The sequence below is a fragment of the Ailuropoda melanoleuca genome, chromosome 4, assembly GCF_002007445.2.
Source record: "Ailuropoda melanoleuca isolate Jingjing chromosome 4, ASM200744v2, whole genome shotgun sequence".
NCBI lineage: Eukaryota > Metazoa > Chordata > Mammalia > Carnivora > Ursidae > Ailuropoda > Ailuropoda melanoleuca.
The window spans coordinates 119,897,434-119,914,224 of record NC_048221.1 but is presented as its reverse complement, the minus strand read 5'-3'; the positions used below and the strand labels follow the sequence as shown (position 1 = coordinate 119,914,224).

The 16,791-nt window shown below is 50.5% G+C and overlaps 1 protein-coding gene across 1 annotated transcript in view; it reads right to left on the bottom strand.

Annotated features, from left to right (window-relative positions):
• GALNT14 (polypeptide N-acetylgalactosaminyltransferase 14) overlaps positions 1 to 16,254 on the bottom strand; it is a 224,200-nt gene extending 207,946 nt beyond the window's left edge. Inside the window, exon 1 of the mRNA XM_034657296.1 lies at positions 15,477 to 16,254. Coding sequence (XP_034513187.1) covers positions 15,477 to 15,605 — 129 coding nt within the window. The 5' untranslated portion in view covers positions 15,606 to 16,254. The remainder of the gene's footprint in view (positions 1 to 15,476) is intronic.
• Positions 16,255 to 16,791: the final 537 nt, after the last annotated feature.

Genomic DNA, 16,791 nt, shown 5'->3' with positions numbered 1-16,791 from the left:
GGCCACAGCCCTGCCAAGGCCTCATTCAAGGGAATGTAGGCAGGTGAGATGGATTTCCCAGGGAGCGTTTAAGAGCAGCCACATGAATGAAAGACGAAAACAGGCGGTCAGGAAAAAACCAGAATTGACCTTGGTGAGAAATGCAGAACATATACAGTGACTCTCATTTAGGCCAAATGGGTAAAAGAAAGGGAACGTCAAGTTCAAAACTCAGAATTGCTCCTTTCAGAGCAATTAGCATACTCTGAGCAGTTAATACCCTTAAACCCAAAATATTTACCGAACAAAGTCCCCAGTGAGTAGGGTGTAATATTCCCAACTGGGGATATCTGTTTACTTTCAGACAGACGTGCGTCTTAGAGCAAAAATAAGCGAAAGAGTCTATTTGCAAACTCTTCCACGCCTGGCCTGCTCCTAGTTTCCACTGACCTCTGGTCACTCCTGCTGGAGTCCCAGCATCTCCGAAGACCTCCCTGGCCCCTGCCACCCACCCAGTCTCCCTCTCTCTAAATTCCTGCGGGAGTTACCTCTGGTTCTACAGGAAGACTGTCTATGTTTGGTACTGTTCTAGACGACACGGGTTGTCCCATCAACTGCATCCTAATATCCTGCACGTGTGGCAGGATCATGCATTGGGACAGTCGTTATATTTCTTCTCCACTGCACTCTACCTGCTCACTCCCACTCCAGCCCTCCCCTAACCCCTCATCTCAGCATGTAACCAGGACTTGATGCTCCCTTGCTTCCTGGTGGTGGTGGGGGTATGCAAAGGCCAGTGTCACTGAAAGAAGAAGTACCCCCAGAGGACAATGGAAAAAGGAATTCCTCCCACTTGGAAAGACAATGGAGGCAGCCCGTCCTGAGTGTGGGGGAGGGGTGCCCAAAGGGTAGCAGGATCCAAGAAAAATGGCTCCCTGCTGCTGCGCCTCCGGAGGCAAAACCCTGAGTGTGAGGGCCCCTGGCATCACAAGGAACCCACCAACCCGGGAGCAGCACAATGATGAGGTCTTGGTCAACAGCGTTCCTGCTGTGACCACAAGGCCTGGAAGATTCAAGGCTCCTCTCCTGCTCAGGGCGTGGAGGAAGCCTTCTGGGTCTTTGTGCAGCTAGAAGTAGAAAAATCCCCAGTTCAACGGGGACGGAGTTTAGTCTTGAGTAATCCAATCCAACTGAATTCACAATAAATAGGGAAATAGTGGCGCTGACTCTAGATCTCAGTCTGGCCTGAACAAGCCTTTCGAAGAGTTAGTTGACATCTAACCCAGCATTTCTCAAACTTTAATTGCACAGAAACCACGTGGGGGTTCTGCTTAGATGCAGATGTAAAATCAGTAGGGTTGGCCTGAGATTTGGCATTTCTAACAAACTTCCAGGTGAACCAACACCCCAGCCCAGAAATCATACTTTGAGAAGCAAAGGTCTGCGGCAGGGATTAGCAAACGCTTTCTCTAAAGGGCCCCGTAAAATGCTGGCTTTATAACCCTTCCATCCTCCCTCCCCGTTCAGCTCCGCCGCTGCAGTGGGAAGGATGCCACAAAGAATACATTAAGGAACCAGCGTGACCGTGTGCCCATAAAACTTTATTTATGGACGCTGAAATTTGAATCTCATATAGTTTTCATGTGTCACAAAATATTATTTTTCTTCTGAGTTTTTTTCCAACCACTAAAAAATGTATTTTTTAAGAAGCCATTCTTAGTTCCCAAGCCATACATAAACAGCAGGAAGAAGGGACTGGATGTGGCCTGTGGGCAGACCTCAGTCTTCGGTGCCCCAAAAAGTACAGAACCCCAACAGGCACCCCTGACAAAGTCAATCAGAGTGGGTTGCTCAGTTACCCTATTTTCTATTCTGAAGTTGGTTTTCCTTTCCTGTCCTCCTGACACTAGTGCTATGCTTTCCAAACAGCAAACACTTCGGGGGTGCGTAGATCCCAGCAAATGTGCTTCTTCAAAAGTCACTGAAATGACTTTAAAAGACCGCCCCTAAATGCTTCTTCTTCTAATAAGAGGCCTTGTGGAATAACAGGTTCCTGGTTTAGTGAAACAGTTTTTCAGGATGAGACTGACCTTCAACTAGAGTTTTCTGAGCTAACGGAAGAGTGACAGGATCAGGGAAAGAAAGTCAACCTTGCAAAAACAACTAGTAAATTCAAAAGCAATTTTCTCAAACCTTTATCCCATGAACCCAAATAAAGATTCTCTCTCTCCCCTTGGCCTCACGTTTCACTTTGACTCAAAAGAGAGAAAAGATTCCTGTTCATCTTACAGTCCCTTTCACTGTGAAAAGGCCATCCTGGAGACACGGTTGTATCCTTCCAGTAACACATGACACAGTGTAAAAGCCAGGAAAGAGAGAGTTCTAGAAGAGAGGCCCGGAGCCAGCAGACAGACACAGCTCCAGACTCCACTACTGCCCCAAATCTGCCCTGGGCGAGGAGGGTGGAACCTGGCTGGGAGTCCCCCGCACCGGGCTTCACATCCAGCCCCACAGGGGCTTGCGGGATGAACTGGTGAGCGTGACCCAGGGGCAGGGGAATTTGCCCAGTGTCACCCCACGCTGGCGAAACACTCAAAAGGAGAAACCCCTTCAAGGAGCTCACTGCCCCTTATGAACCATCCTGATGGCACCCCAGAATCTCCCAGACCTATCTTAGCTCTGCCACTTACAAGCTCTACTGATTTGGGCAAGTTTTTGGAACTTGAATGTTAAGTTCCTCATCAGTAAACTAAGGCTACTCAATGTCATCCAGAGATGCTATTTATAAGGGAACATCTGAACAACCTGTATGGTTCAGGCACTGCAGAATCAGAAGGGCGCCAGCCTTAAACACCCAGCATGACTCTGCTGAAAAGCACCAGCTAAATCGCAGCCTGCCGACTGCACAGGTGGTTATAAAGAATGAAGGACTTAACTCAGAGAAAGCACCTAGCATTTCTCCCAAAAGGCAGTCATGTACTCCTTTGCCCTCAGAAAACTCTCCTTCCTGCAAAGACTCTATAATGGTGGTCCCGACCCAGTTCCATCTCTAGCATTTCATGTAGGACACCTGACAGTCACTTGCACCACTTACCAAGGTCATGGCCAGAGCTGTCCCTTGGCTTTTGCCAGAGTGGGCATCACTCTCCAGGCAACCCAGGAAGCTCCTGGGGGCTCTTTCAGATGTCATACCCACGAAACTCATAGCCAGCCGGGTGGGAAGACAGCTGGATCTCACACTGCTGGCCACACACCGTCAACCTACTTGTAGAAAGATGGCCGACGTGGTGGGGAGGGGTGGGGGGTGCTGGTGCCTAAAACACCCAAATGTCCGTCCCATCCTTCTGGAACCCAGGATAACAAGGACCAAATCTTAAAATGCCACCGAAAAAGCAACCAGGTCATTTTTTTGGCAATTAACTTCAGCACTGATCTCCCAGGGAAAACCCTACAATCCCTTACCCCTCACAATGACGCCGTGCCCATGGGAAAGATCTGGATGCTGCTCTGAAATTGCCCTGCTTTTTCCCTGGAGAGATCTAATGCACTTCAGGGCCTGACATGTGGCACTCAATGCACACCAGCTCTCCCGATCCCACTTTGAGACTGGAAGAAAACAAGATGATGACCAGATGAGAGCTCAATAAACAAATATGCTTATATGACTGGGGAAAATTGGAAGCCTTCGCCCCAAAAGAGAAGAAAGGAAATTGCACATTATAAAAAGGAATACGCATTTATAGTAGAAAATATCATAAATGCAGCTTATTTATGGTATTAATAGCAGGTATTTGTTTTTGGTGCTAATAATCTAATTAGCAGTCAATCCAATGCATCCTTTATCATCAGCTGATCCGTAATTACTGCTCCATGCTGAGTATTTTCCCGGCAAACGACAGCTTTCAACTCCTCAGCACAAACAAGCAAATAATTGGTGCTATTATGCTGGGTAAGGGACTCCTCCTCTCCGAGGGATGACACTGGGAGTGGTTAGCCATCCACCAGGGCCTCTGCATTCTCCCCTCTGCTGATTGATTCTCATTGTCCCCACTCCGATCAGTCCTGAAGCACACCTTAATGCTTGCAAGAACGTGACACCTTGCAGATTGCCTTTTTTCAAGTTCAATCCTGGGACCAGAAACATTCCCAGCCATCCACAGGAGAGAAGTGTTCATAAGGATGTCAAAGAGTGCTGAAAGCACAATATATTTCTCTTTGAAAATGTTGTAAAGTTTCCTCTTGGAATATTGTTATAAAATGACTTGTCCTAGAAGAGCTAGCTTCCGACATAAAACTACGGCATCCAATAGCTTGTGGCCGAAACAAGATGTGTCTAATTCCCAGAAGCAGAGCAAAGGCTGCTTTAAGGGCTGGTTGCTACAGGAAAGATCTTGTCAAGCCCTCAGCTCCACAACTGAACGTATGGGGTGAGTGTGAGTGGGTGGGGAGAGAAGGAAGCACGGGGCGAGCAAGTGGAAAGAGGGTGGGCTCAAGGTCCCATCCGGAATCCAGCTCCTCCACTTCCAAGCCGCACGACTTTGGCAAAGTCACTTAACTTCCCCAAGCCTGGAGGTTCCTCATCTGAAAGGCGAAGCAAATAGCGTGCACTGCACGGGGTGGTAACGAGGAAGGAATGACTGACACACAAAGCACCTGGCACGTACTAGGGACTCAGGCTGTTAGCTCCTTGCTTTGACCCTGGATACCAAAAGAAAACAAAAAAACGAAAAACAAACAAAAAAAACAACACCTGGTTTTCTGCAAGCCAGTAGTTTGTGCCACATAATTCCATTCTCTCGTCTCTGTAATTAAGTCTCCACCTCTTACCTACAAGCATAGGTAGATTTCAGCCTGGATTCACTATGGGACACGACACCAGCCAACGTCCCTCTCACAGTGCCCACTGTCCCGAAGGCCCTCCAACTGCAACCACCCTCCTAGAATCCTCCCCATCTTCCTATGATCCAGCGACTAAGGGGTTAACACTCAGCGCATACTTCGGTTTTTTTTTTTAAGGAATATAAAATTATTTATTGGCCACTATTTACCAGTACTTACAATAAAGTAAATAACATACAATTGGATAACATTCTGACTACGAAGTTATAGTTTTTCCTGGTTACTGCTAAACTAGTAACTTGTCAAATACCGAGGAGACTGAGCCTACATGTCAGGAGTGAGTTGGGGTAAAGGAAAACTTCGGTTGGCTGGTGCCCCTCCCGCACCGGTTGTTAAACGTCTTCCTGATTATAAAAGGGAATAAGATTTGGGAAACTGGAAAGACATATACAGACCTTTCTCCAGAGATGGTCTTATCCAGGAAACAGGAACCAGTAGCTATCAAAAGAACAAAAACTACTACGCTCTGACCCCAAATGAGGTGCTAAATAAAATCTGAGTCAGAAGCACACATGCAGTTCAGACTTCTTTTTGAACTTTTTACTGAAGTGAAATACACACACAGAAAAGAGTGTGCATTCGATGAATTTTCACAAAGCAAACACACCTGAGTAACCAGCACCAGATCAAGAAACTGAACAGGACCAGTTCTCCCCAAATATCCTCTGCCTCCTTTTCTTTTTTTTAAAGATTTTATTATTTATTTGAGAGAGAGAAAGAGAGCATGAGCAGGGAGAGGGGCAGAGGGAGAAACAGGCTCCCTACTGAGCAGGGAGCCCGACTCGGGGCTCAATCCCAGGACCCTGAAATCATGACCTGAGATGAAGGCAGATGCTTAACTGACTGAGCCACCCAGGCGCCCCTCCCCTGCCTCTTTTCTGTCGCTGACTCCAACCAAGGGTCCCCATGAAACTGACTTCTAACACTGTAGATTAGTTTTGCCTGTTTCTGTACTGAATATGAATAAAATCCCATTGCCAAGGCTGGCCTGCCTGCCACCTGCACCTAGCACACCCTGCAAACTAAGAATGCAATTTACATGTATAAATATTTGAAAATACGTACTCCTAAAAGGAAAATACTTCATGAGATGTGAAAGATGTATGGAATTCAAATTTCAGTGTCCATAAATAAAGTTTTATTGGGACACAGCCACACCCATTTGTTGACATCCTGTCTCTCTACAATAGCACTGTTTTTGAGCAGAAACTGTATAACCTAAAAAACCAAAAATACTATCTGGTCCTTTCCAGAAAAAGTTCGCCAACTCCTAGTCAGGTACATGACATTCTCTGAAATACAAATTCACTTCTCTTGTGCTCACAGCTAGGAGTGAAACTGTAGGGGCCAAGGTACATACACATGCTCAGCTTTTGTAGACGCTACCAAGAAGCTTTCCAAAAATACACACTCAGCTTTAAGGGAAAAGCTAAAACCTGGAGCAGAAACCATAACGTCAGTTTTAAGAGAGGCGGGGAGAATTACAGGGAGTTAACTCATCCAGAATCGAGCAAATATGATTAGAAAATCACGAAGGCCTCCGAGTGGAGAGGGAAAAATATCAGTCACTAGGTTTATACTCTTTTTGTTCTTACTCCATGCATGATGTTTAAAAATACAGTTCCCTTTAATGTTGCCATGCTCAGTGGAAATTGACAGGAGTGGAAAAAGTCGTGTTTCTGCTTGGGATCTTGGCATAGACACTGACTTTGTCATTCAGGCCACATAAGAAAAGCACCAGCAGGAGCCCTCCGGTAGTTCGTCCGAATTGCAGACAAAATATCCAGGAAGACATAAGCAGCTCCTGATTTTATGCTTTCATACGTTGACACATGCACATGAGCACCAACTATCACTCACACGCATCCTCCCAAGCAGCTACAAAGAAGCCGAGCCCCGTGCTGGGTCCTGCCAACAGCCCAACTACAGGGCAGAAGTGAGCAGTCCATCAACAAGGGTCCTCACAGCTAAACAGCGCGACTCAGGCAGGGCGCCCTCTGTCTTCCAGAAAGAGGCTCAGGTGATGCGTAGAATCTCTTAAGGGCCCTTTCCTGGAGTCATCCCCCACACACCTGCCTTGCATTTCAAACAGGACTTATTAGGATCTTTCAAATGACATTTTTCCTCTTAGAGGGGAATTGCTTCTGATTGTTTAAGGACCACACTCATCACGAAAGGGATTCAAATCAACGGTGTCTGTCTTAATTGCACAATCCCGTTGACTTGTGAGAGGAACAGTCTCGTGAATGACAGCAGAGCCTCATTTCCTGCTGTCACCCCTCACCAACCCAGAAGGGACCTGGCTGGTGAGTGTGGGCTCACCCGCACGAGGACAAAGCCACTCTGGCCCAGCATCTCCCCACAGCAGAAGGTAGCATCCTGTGGAACGGTCCTGCAGGGCCCGTGGGCAAGTGACACTTGGCCCATCCTGGAAGAAAACCCCAAGTCCTCCTGGCCCTCCAGTGGCCCTCCTGAGATGCACTCTCTGGTGCCCCTAAAATCCACTTCTCAGTTCCCTTCTGCATGCAGAAAAGCAACGCTGGTGTTTTAGAGGTTGGGAGTCATTTCTCAGCAAGAGCATTAACTTTTCGTCCATAAGAAAACATACATATAATATACACACACATAAAATAGATTTCATTTCCCCCTGGAAAAGGGAGCTAACCAGCAGCTGAGCATGGCTATACCAGAAAAAGCGTGAATGTTAGAGTCAAAAGAGTTCAAGGCCACTTACTGGTTGGGGATGCTTGCCAGGGTCTCCTCCCCCTTACAACCTCGGCTTCATCACACTTAGGAAAGTGAGTAATAATAACTTCTGCCTCACGCGGTGGCAGGAAAGACCAAACGAGGCATCTGTGACTACAGACGCTGTGTAAACCATAAAACATCACAGGGCGTGGCAGAGGAAAGAAGCTACCGCTTAACGTCTTGTTCCTGATTCACTGTTAATTAATCGAGTCTTTGAGCCAGTTCCTCTGCCGATGAAGACCCCAGCCCCACCATAAGTGCGTCAGTCATTTCAGCACCCAGCTGGCAGCCATCAATTGGCCATCTATTAACAGCCAATTATCTGGGCAGCTTAATTAATCTGTGCACCACGTGCTTTGATCTCCCCGAGATCCTCGAAAACAATGAGCCTGATATATAGGCACCAGCTAATTTTTCAACGGCCATCAAGGAATTTGGCGTGCACGAAGCCTGTGTGTTGCAGCTGCGAGTGATGGGCGCATAAATATTGATTGGACCAGTCTCTCTGTGGCTTGGGGCGGGGGGAGGTTAGGGAAGGAATGAATGACTACAGTGTTCTCCGAGGAACAAGAGAGCTACATAAATCTCCAGTCCCAGCCACGGGGAAGAAAATCCTAATTTCTAAACCTTAGTGAGACAAGGAAAAGGGAAAGGTAGCCTCTTTTGGAGAGAGCGTGTCAAGATGGGGTGGTCATACCCGTTCTGTAGATGCTTCCCTCTCTCTCCTAGCCCCGAATGAGATGCAAATTGGGTTTAAGCAGCCGGGATCATTAGGAAGGAGGCAGCTGGGTGGCTGTTCTCTTCATCTGGGAATTCAAATCCAATGGCAGGAACATGTGAGTGTGCCGCTCTCCCCTGCATTTCCTTGAAAGATCTCTGTAGTGCTTACAGTTAAGAAGACAAGTGACATGAGGAGAATTTAATTATTTTTTTAAGTGCCTAGTCTCATCTCTGGGAATGGTATGCAGAAGGGATGTGATACTCGGCAGCGGCAGCGTCCAGGAGGCTGTGGGTCAGCTGGCTCCTCGGTTCCTGTGGAGAAGGGCTCATGGCACTCTCAGGGCATCCGAGCAGAATGGTCCAGGGCGGCCCAGGGCAAGGCAGCCACTTCCCTCGTTCATTAAGAACACCCAGAGCAGCAGGGACGCAAGCTGCTCCTGACCTTGGCTGGAGCTTGCAAGGGACAGCCCAGCCTCCTGTTCCTCCTGGGGCTCCCGGCCGAGTGTCCCAGGGCTGTGTTCCGGACCCCACCAGCTCTCCAGAAGATGCAAATAAGAGGAGGGAGAACGTGGTGGAGGGAAGAGGGGCTCGTGGAAAGAGAAGCAGGACTGAGGACCCCCCCCTCCAGTTCTCACCACAGAGACCTCTTCCTCTCCCCCCCCCCCCGCTTCCTCGCGTTCATTAGGTCCTGTGATGGCAGCAGTTGCTGCCAAATGCAAAGGCTGCTGCCCCAGAAGGTCACATCAGGCCATTTATTCTGAAATACCAAAATACCAGAGCCAGCAGATTTCAGGAGCTTCTGCAGAATTCCCCAGGGCACCCGAGTACGCGTGTGTGTTCTTGCATATCCCAAAGGGGTTCTTTCCTAATCGGCTCAACATCTGAAGACTCAGAGACTGATTTATTTTTTTGGTTAATCTAGCGTTTCTGGTAAAATAATTAAAAGATAAGTAATAGACACAGAGTATCTGTGCCATAATTATTTATAGCCACGAGGTCTCACTTCAGAGTTATTCACAAGTCACCCGAATCAACAGACGCTGCCGGTGGAGCAAGTGGGAGACAGGCCCCGGGCCACAGCGCACCGCCCCCATTTCCCAGCTAGGGAAACTGGGCCCGGGAGAAAGGACCTGAGTTGCCCCTGGCACCTGCCAATGGGTTGCCACACATACAAGAAAAGCCAAAAGGTGAAACCACACATGGTTATAGGACAGGCGCTCCCAGGAGAGGGTGGGGGCTCTGTCTCCTGACTCCAGCAAGCAGTGTGAGTCTCTGAGGCTGCTGGGGAACAGGGGGGCCACCCACTCTCTCGGGGCGCTGCAGCCAGTGGGAGGAGTCAGCAGCCAGCCTGCAGGGGCAGCGGGCACAGCCACACTCACTTCCCCAGCAGATGGTGGGTCTAGAATGTTGGTCTGTGGGGCAGAATGTGTAAAAGCCATGGCAAGGTTCACAGACTGCCCCAAAGGGGGAGGGGGGGATGGGTCCCTGCTCTCTAATTCAGATGCTTTTCCAGAAATGTAATGGGGATTTTGAGATGCTCTGGAAGAGGGACAAAACTGTACATGTTAGACCTTAAACAAGGGCACGGCAACACATTTCTTCAGATGTGCCTGGTAATGGCTAAGACTGTTCTGGAAATTTGGGATGGAAAGCTGTGGGAGAGGATGCAGGCAAAGGAGGTAGAGGACGAGATGGCTGTGAACCAGGCGGCGTGGAAACCCTGGGTCTCAGGCGTCCGCACCAGCAGCCTCATGTTGTCCCTGTTTAGTTTACAAATGACCTCTGATGAGTGGAAATTAACACTTTGAAATGATACAAACACATGAGCAACCTGGAAAAAGGGTAGTCTCTAGACAGGCTGGGGAGGCTTGTGACAGGGACATTAATTTCTCTTTCCTTCTTGATTTTGCCCCTTTGTCGTCTCTGATTTGAGCAGGCATCATTCTACGCCTCCAGGAACATTTGAGACAGGGATCCCTGGTCTTTGTTTCCCAAAGCAAGAGGGTACTCAGGGGAACAAGGGTTTAGGAAGACAGAGAGCTCCCCAGACGGACGCAAAGAAAGTCCCTCAGAACAGATCCACCAGTCCCTAGGACCGGGCCTCCCGCCGGGCTCTGGAGGGGAGGGCTGGCTGGGAAAGCAAGCTGGGACATGGGTACAACACAGGGCACGCCGAAAAAATAACCTAGGGTGGAGAGATTCCCAGCAGCCTAATAGCCTGGAATTTGGGGGCTGGGGGAGAGCTCATGGTTTAAGAAAAAAAAAAAAAAGCAGCTTGTTGATATCTACAAAGCAAAGACATGCCATTTCGTGGATACCTGACATTCCAACCTGCTACTTTTATATTTCCCATCCTCTTACAGCAACCCCTGCTGGACCACAAGGCAACACTACCCTCCACCTGCTCTAGGAACCTCAGCAGAGGGGAAAACAGCCCAGCGCAGGGTGTAGGCACCAGCATGCAGGAGTGAATGAAAGGATGAACATTCATCTGACAGTGGGCTCCTTCTGGTCATGCCAGAGTCAAAATTCTCTGGACAGAGTCCAACATGCATGCACTGAGTATCAGCAGATGAATAAGGTCTTTCTCTCCAAAATTCATAATTTTTTTAAATGGGAGAAATGATCTACTAAATGGGGAATAAAATAACAGTGTCATATACCCAAGGCATTTGTGGTATGCAAATATTGCGGAGAGACAAGCTCTTTTCTAATAGTGTTTGCTGTATTTCTAGTACAGCACAAATACATCTACATGGGCCCGAGGCACTTTATTCAAAGCCTTTACATTTCCAATACCTTCCTCAAAAAGTACCCTCAGGCCTCAAATTCTTTTGCTTTTACTAAGCCCTAAGCCCCTGGACTAAATTTAGTTTCCTGGAAGTAAGAGACAAATTTGCTGCCTTTTTTTTAATTCTGTTGGTTATTGTATAATTCTCCAAATGGCAAACAAATGATAGGGGAGAGAAGAAATAAAAATATTTTTCAGGTATTTTTAGTGGTACAGTATTTATCACTGAAATACAGTTTAAATTAAGACATCCAACTTGTTATATGATTTTCAATTAGGAATTAGAGCTCTGCAGAATTCAGGGGTGGGGGACCCGGTAAAAGAATCAAATCAACATTAAGAAGTCAAACTTAAAGAAATCTTTACTTGAGCTATTAATAGAACCAGCCCTTCTTGGAACTAAAAAAAAGAAAGAAATCCAATTAATTTCCTTAAACTAGGAATGCAACTTGCCTTCTCTACATCGGTTGGATTGTGACGAGACATAGGTTTTATTTTATTATCAGGCCCACTTCTGAGATCCCATCACCCAGTGAATGAGGATGCTTCCCAACGCTGGGAGGGAAGGCAAGGAAGGGCCTGGGAACTAGAACTTGTCGCAGACCCCGGGGAAGGCAACTTGCTACATGGAATCTACACAGAGAGGTCCCCCGCCCAAGAGCCCTGGCCACAGTCTCCAGGCCTCCACCAATCCCCTGACTTCTCAGGGGAGGGAGCCCATTGCTCGTGCTTTGGAAAATAACCTGACCCCCTCTTCCACAGCAGGAAGAGGCCCAGGTGGGATGACAACTTGCCAAAGGCTTCGGCATGCCCAAGGCAAGGGCTCTCCCCAAGAGGAGGAATGAACATTTCCTGGGAAAAGCTAGGGTATTAAACTCACTCAAAACTGAGTTTCTTCCCTACAATAGACAAATGTCCCATCTGAATCCCTACTATCGAGGAAACAATCTCTCTCCTGGCAATGGTTCTTAAACCAGTCGTGCTCCAGACATTGGATGCAACCCCCCATGGGACCCTCCCCACCAGGGCGTGCTCCGTCCAGTCAAAGGAGCCTCCCCTGCCCCAGCTGGCCTCCTCCAAAGGCAGAGAAGGCTTTCCCTCCACGGTGGTTCCCTCACAAATTACACCCACACCCTCCACTCTCCCTGGAGCTCTGCAAAGGCACGTGTCCAGGGATGAGCCATGGACATGCTGGGAAGTAGGTTGGGAAGCATGCCATAAATATCCCTAGCCTCCCCCCATCACCCCTAAGAGCAGACCCTGGCAGTCCACGCACCATAGCGCCATGGAAGGAGCCGGGGGAGGGGGGGCAGATCCCAAAATGATCCCGTTCCACTCTTATCCCTCATGCTGCCACTTAATAACCTTGTTATCTTAGGCCAATTGTTTAACTTCATCATTCAGTCTTATCTGCATAAAAGTATGATCTGCCCCATGTGGTTGTTGTGGAGATTAAATGAGCTAATATGCATGAAATAGAGTTTGTGAATTTGTAAAGCACTGTGCAAATGCTAGCTACTGTTACTTCACAGGAGCGCACATGCTCACACAAGCTCGGTCCTTGAGGAACTCAAGAAGAATGAAATCATTCGATCATATTTACGTGGGGCCAACCAAACTACAAAAAAATCAACACACTTATTATTCTTCAACTAGCTCCAAATGTTATCCATCAATAGGCTGCTTTCGACTCACAAGGAACCCTTGTAAAAACAGTGATTCTAAGACCTTCTCCCAAACCCACAGAATCATAATCACCACAATAAACCCCAAAGCTTGTATGTTAAACAAGCTCTCCGGGGGACTGTGACACACAATCGGGTTTGGGAACCAACCACGCTCCTCTGGACAGGATGTGCAAATTTCCGAAATAGATCAGTCATAGCAATAAAATTGTTCTGGTGTTAAGGACTCTTTGTCTCTCCATCTCCTTCCTCAGATACATGTACCAGACACAAAGACACTCACAAATACACACGTGAGGTCAAACAGATGAAAAACAGGAAGGAGAAATATACTAAGAAGGATGCCTAATAATAAAAGGTATCAAGATTTTAAGAGTCTATAGAATTTGTGTTTCTGAAGAATACAGGAAATGGGAGGAAGAAGAAATAAACTATGAAGACAAAAAGCAAGGGGTCAAAACTAGAAGACCCCCTCTTCCGTGCCTGCATGGCACTATGCCCAGAATTCCAATATCAGACCACTCCCCCCACCCCAACCACTACTCATTTGTTTGTAATTCTGCCCCGACCAGGAATCTGTGAGAGCTTCCACCTCCCTGCAAAGGGCCAGGGACTCAGCGTCCTCATCACAGCAGCCTCCTAACCTAGCACAGAGCCTGGCATAGAGCTGCATTCAATAACTGTGTGTCCAGCGCACACCAGAATGAGAGGAGGCAGTGTAAAGACGAAAGAAAAGTGCACAAAGAAGGATAGAGCTTTCTTATCCCAGCTCCCTGGTGTAAACTAAGAATAAGTAAGCTTAAGGTAATGAGGTTCAACGCAAAACAGCGAGAGTTCAAGTCTCTGCAGGCATCATTAACTGCATCACAAGGAGCGGACCCACCCCGGGGGAAAAGAAGAAAAGCTCTCCAGATCTACGCGCAGGTCTGAGGTGAGAAAATTGATCCAGTGCTCCAAAGGCTGCCTGAAATCACCAGTCTGATCTCGTCACTCCGCTGCTTACCACCCCTTTAAGGGTCCCTAGCACCCACAAGGTCCTACCCAATCCGACCCTCATACACCCTCCCCCAGCTTCCTTTGTACCATCAGCCACGTGGTTTACGCCCAAATAATGCCAAACTCACACAACCTGCTGTGTCATTCCTCTGAGCCTGTTTGGTACAGTTAACCTCTACCTGGAATGCCCTCCCTACCTCCTGGCAAACCTACAGTTCATCCTTCTCAACTCAGTTCTGTTACATCCTCCTCCTACAGGAAGTCCCCAGGCTCCCATGACACCCAGTACACTGAGCTCTGTTGGCCCTCAGCGAACTGTATGGTCCTGGCCCCTTCCCGGGGAAATCCCTATGCCCAGAGACCAAGTTCTGCATCTCTGTACCCCTAGCCCCTAGCACATGGCCTGGCACACAGCACACTACCAATAAAAGCTTGTGGAACTCAACTGGGCATTAGTGAGATTCCAAAACCTAAATGCCAGAAGACTTAGATAAAAGGGGATCTGAGACACACCTTGCTATAGTGGAAAGATTCTGAATATCAGAGATCTGAGTTCAAATCAGAGTGACCTAAGGCAAGGTACAAAGACTGAACTTGCTTCTTACTCTATGAAATTAGGACACAACCCAACTTACACAATTACTTATGAAGAAGCACCCACTGTGTACCTGGCACGAAGGGGGTCCTCTGTACAGTACTCACTGGGGAGACTCCCCTCTTTCCCTGTCTCCCTTTCTTTTAGCCTCCTGCTTCAGACCACAACCTCCTCCAAGGGCTTTTTCCCAGACCCTAGAGGACTGCTCTGGACCCCGTTCATAAATGTTGCCTGGCTGGCCAGGAACCCCCAGAGGCCTCCTTCTGTGCCCCGCGGCCAGGTCTGTGGAAGAGGAGACGGAGGAATGGGGGCTCTGAATTACAGGTAAGAGCGAGCCCAAAGGGAGAACCTTCTGGCTGCGCTTGGAGGAACCGACCGGGCAGGAGTTGGAAAAGCCACTTGGATTCTCATTTCCCCAACTCCCCACCAACACGAAGGCGTCTGCTTTTACAGGATTCTCAGTGGCGTTCAGGGCACATTGAACTTCCCACGCAGCTGGAGAGCTCGGGGACAATTAGAAAGCAGGGGTGGCGACAGGCCGGTGGGCCCCAGCAGCAGGCGTGCGGGAGGCTGTACGGCGCTCGCCCGCGATGCACACGCGCGCGCGGAGCACCCCGGGCCTCCGGCCTCCCCTGGTCGGGCCTGGCAGCTGCGGGAAGGAGGTCAGCGCCGCGGCCAGACTTCTCGCGGGCGCCAGCACCCGCCGGCCCTGCCACCGGACCCGACCGCCCGCCACTCGCCCGCGGCGTCCACGGACCGCCACCCCTGGGCGGCTCGTCTGCAGCGCCCCCTCCGCCCCGGGACCCCCGCGCGCTGCTCAAGTTCAGCGACCCGCTCTGTCCGCGAGCGCACGCCCGCCACCCACACTCAGCGGGTCCCGAGGTGCCCCGAGCTTCCCTAAAACCAGAAATATCACCCTGTGGTCGCATCCGGCGCCCCGTTACCTGCTCGCAGCACCCAGACCCCAGCCCTGGCTTCCCGGGAGCCCGCAAGCCCCGCGCGCGAGCGGCGCGCACTCCTGCAACCCAGTGCCCTGCGTCCACCACGCCGCCCAAGCCCGTACCTTTGGGGTCTGCACTTCAGGTCCCGGCGGCACCTCCAACTTCTTCTTGGTTACCCAGAAGAACAGCAGCACGGTGATCCAGAGCACCCCGAAGATCGGCAGCGCCAAGCGGCGAGTCAGGCGCCGCATGGTCCCGTTTGCCTCGTCTTCTCCGCGGCGCTCCGCCCCTGGGGCACCCCCTGGCGGTCAGGGTCGGAGGGGCAGGAGTCCGGGAGAGCGGCGGCCCCGGGATCCGGGTGCAGGGGCGGCGGGAAGCTGCTAGGCGCCCCGCCCGCTTCGGAGAAAAGCGACCAGGGGCGGGGGTCTCGGGGTCCAGAGCGGCAGGGAAGGACCGAAGGGCAGCCAAGCTGGACTCCCGCTCCCGCCGGAGAAGCTCAGTGGCAGCCGAGATGCTCCCCGCGCCGCCGCCGCCGCCTCGCCCGCCGCCGCTGCGAGAGAAACGGACTCGAGCTGCGGGGAGGGAGGAATCCGAGGCTGTGCCCGGCACCCCGGGAGGAACACGAGGAAGGAGGGAGGGGAGGGAGCGAAGCGAAACCGTGGGCCCGATAGACCGACTCCGAAGGAGCCCGGGCGGGAGCGAGCGGGGCTCTGAGAGGGGGCGCTACCGCCGCCCGCCGACCGAGGCGCACCGTGCTGCTCTGGGGCCGCGCGAGCCGAGCCCTGGACGCAGCTCCGGGGCCGGCCTGGGTTGGGGCGGGGCCGGGCAGGAACGGTGCCCCCGCAGCCCCGCCACCCCAGCTGCCAGCTGGGACCTCGGGGCCGGCCCGCGCAGGGCCGAGGCGGGCCTGGGAGGACTTTCCCGCTCGCCGCGGGGGCTGCACGTGGCGCTCACTCCCGGGGCCCGCCCCCAACGCACCCGCCTTCCGGGAGCCGGCGCTGGGACTGTGGGACGCGGGCGCTGGCCGGGCTGCTGCCCCAAGTGGTTCACGCTGCCGGGCGGTCAGGCCCAAGGCCGAGTTCAGCCAACTCCCCAGGGTGTTTCTATGCCTGCCTGCAGGTGCCTGGCAACTTTTTCAGCTTAATGGAAAGCTGAGCTGATCTAAATTTAACTTTAAAGAAATCTTTTTAAAAATTAAGGCGCAATTATCTCCCTTACGGGTTTTCTCTCCCTGTAAGCATCAGGGCTCTGTGCTTGTAAGGAAGCAGGGGTCCGAAGTTGTGCCAACCACATGAGGCACTTGGAAAATGACCCTGGGAAAGCCCCTTTTCCCAATGCCCTTGGAAAGTGCATTCTCCTTTTTGCAGATGCAAACTGAGGCTAGAGGCAGAGCAGATTACGAATTGGATTCCCTTATAGGCCTCCACTAGGCTGGAA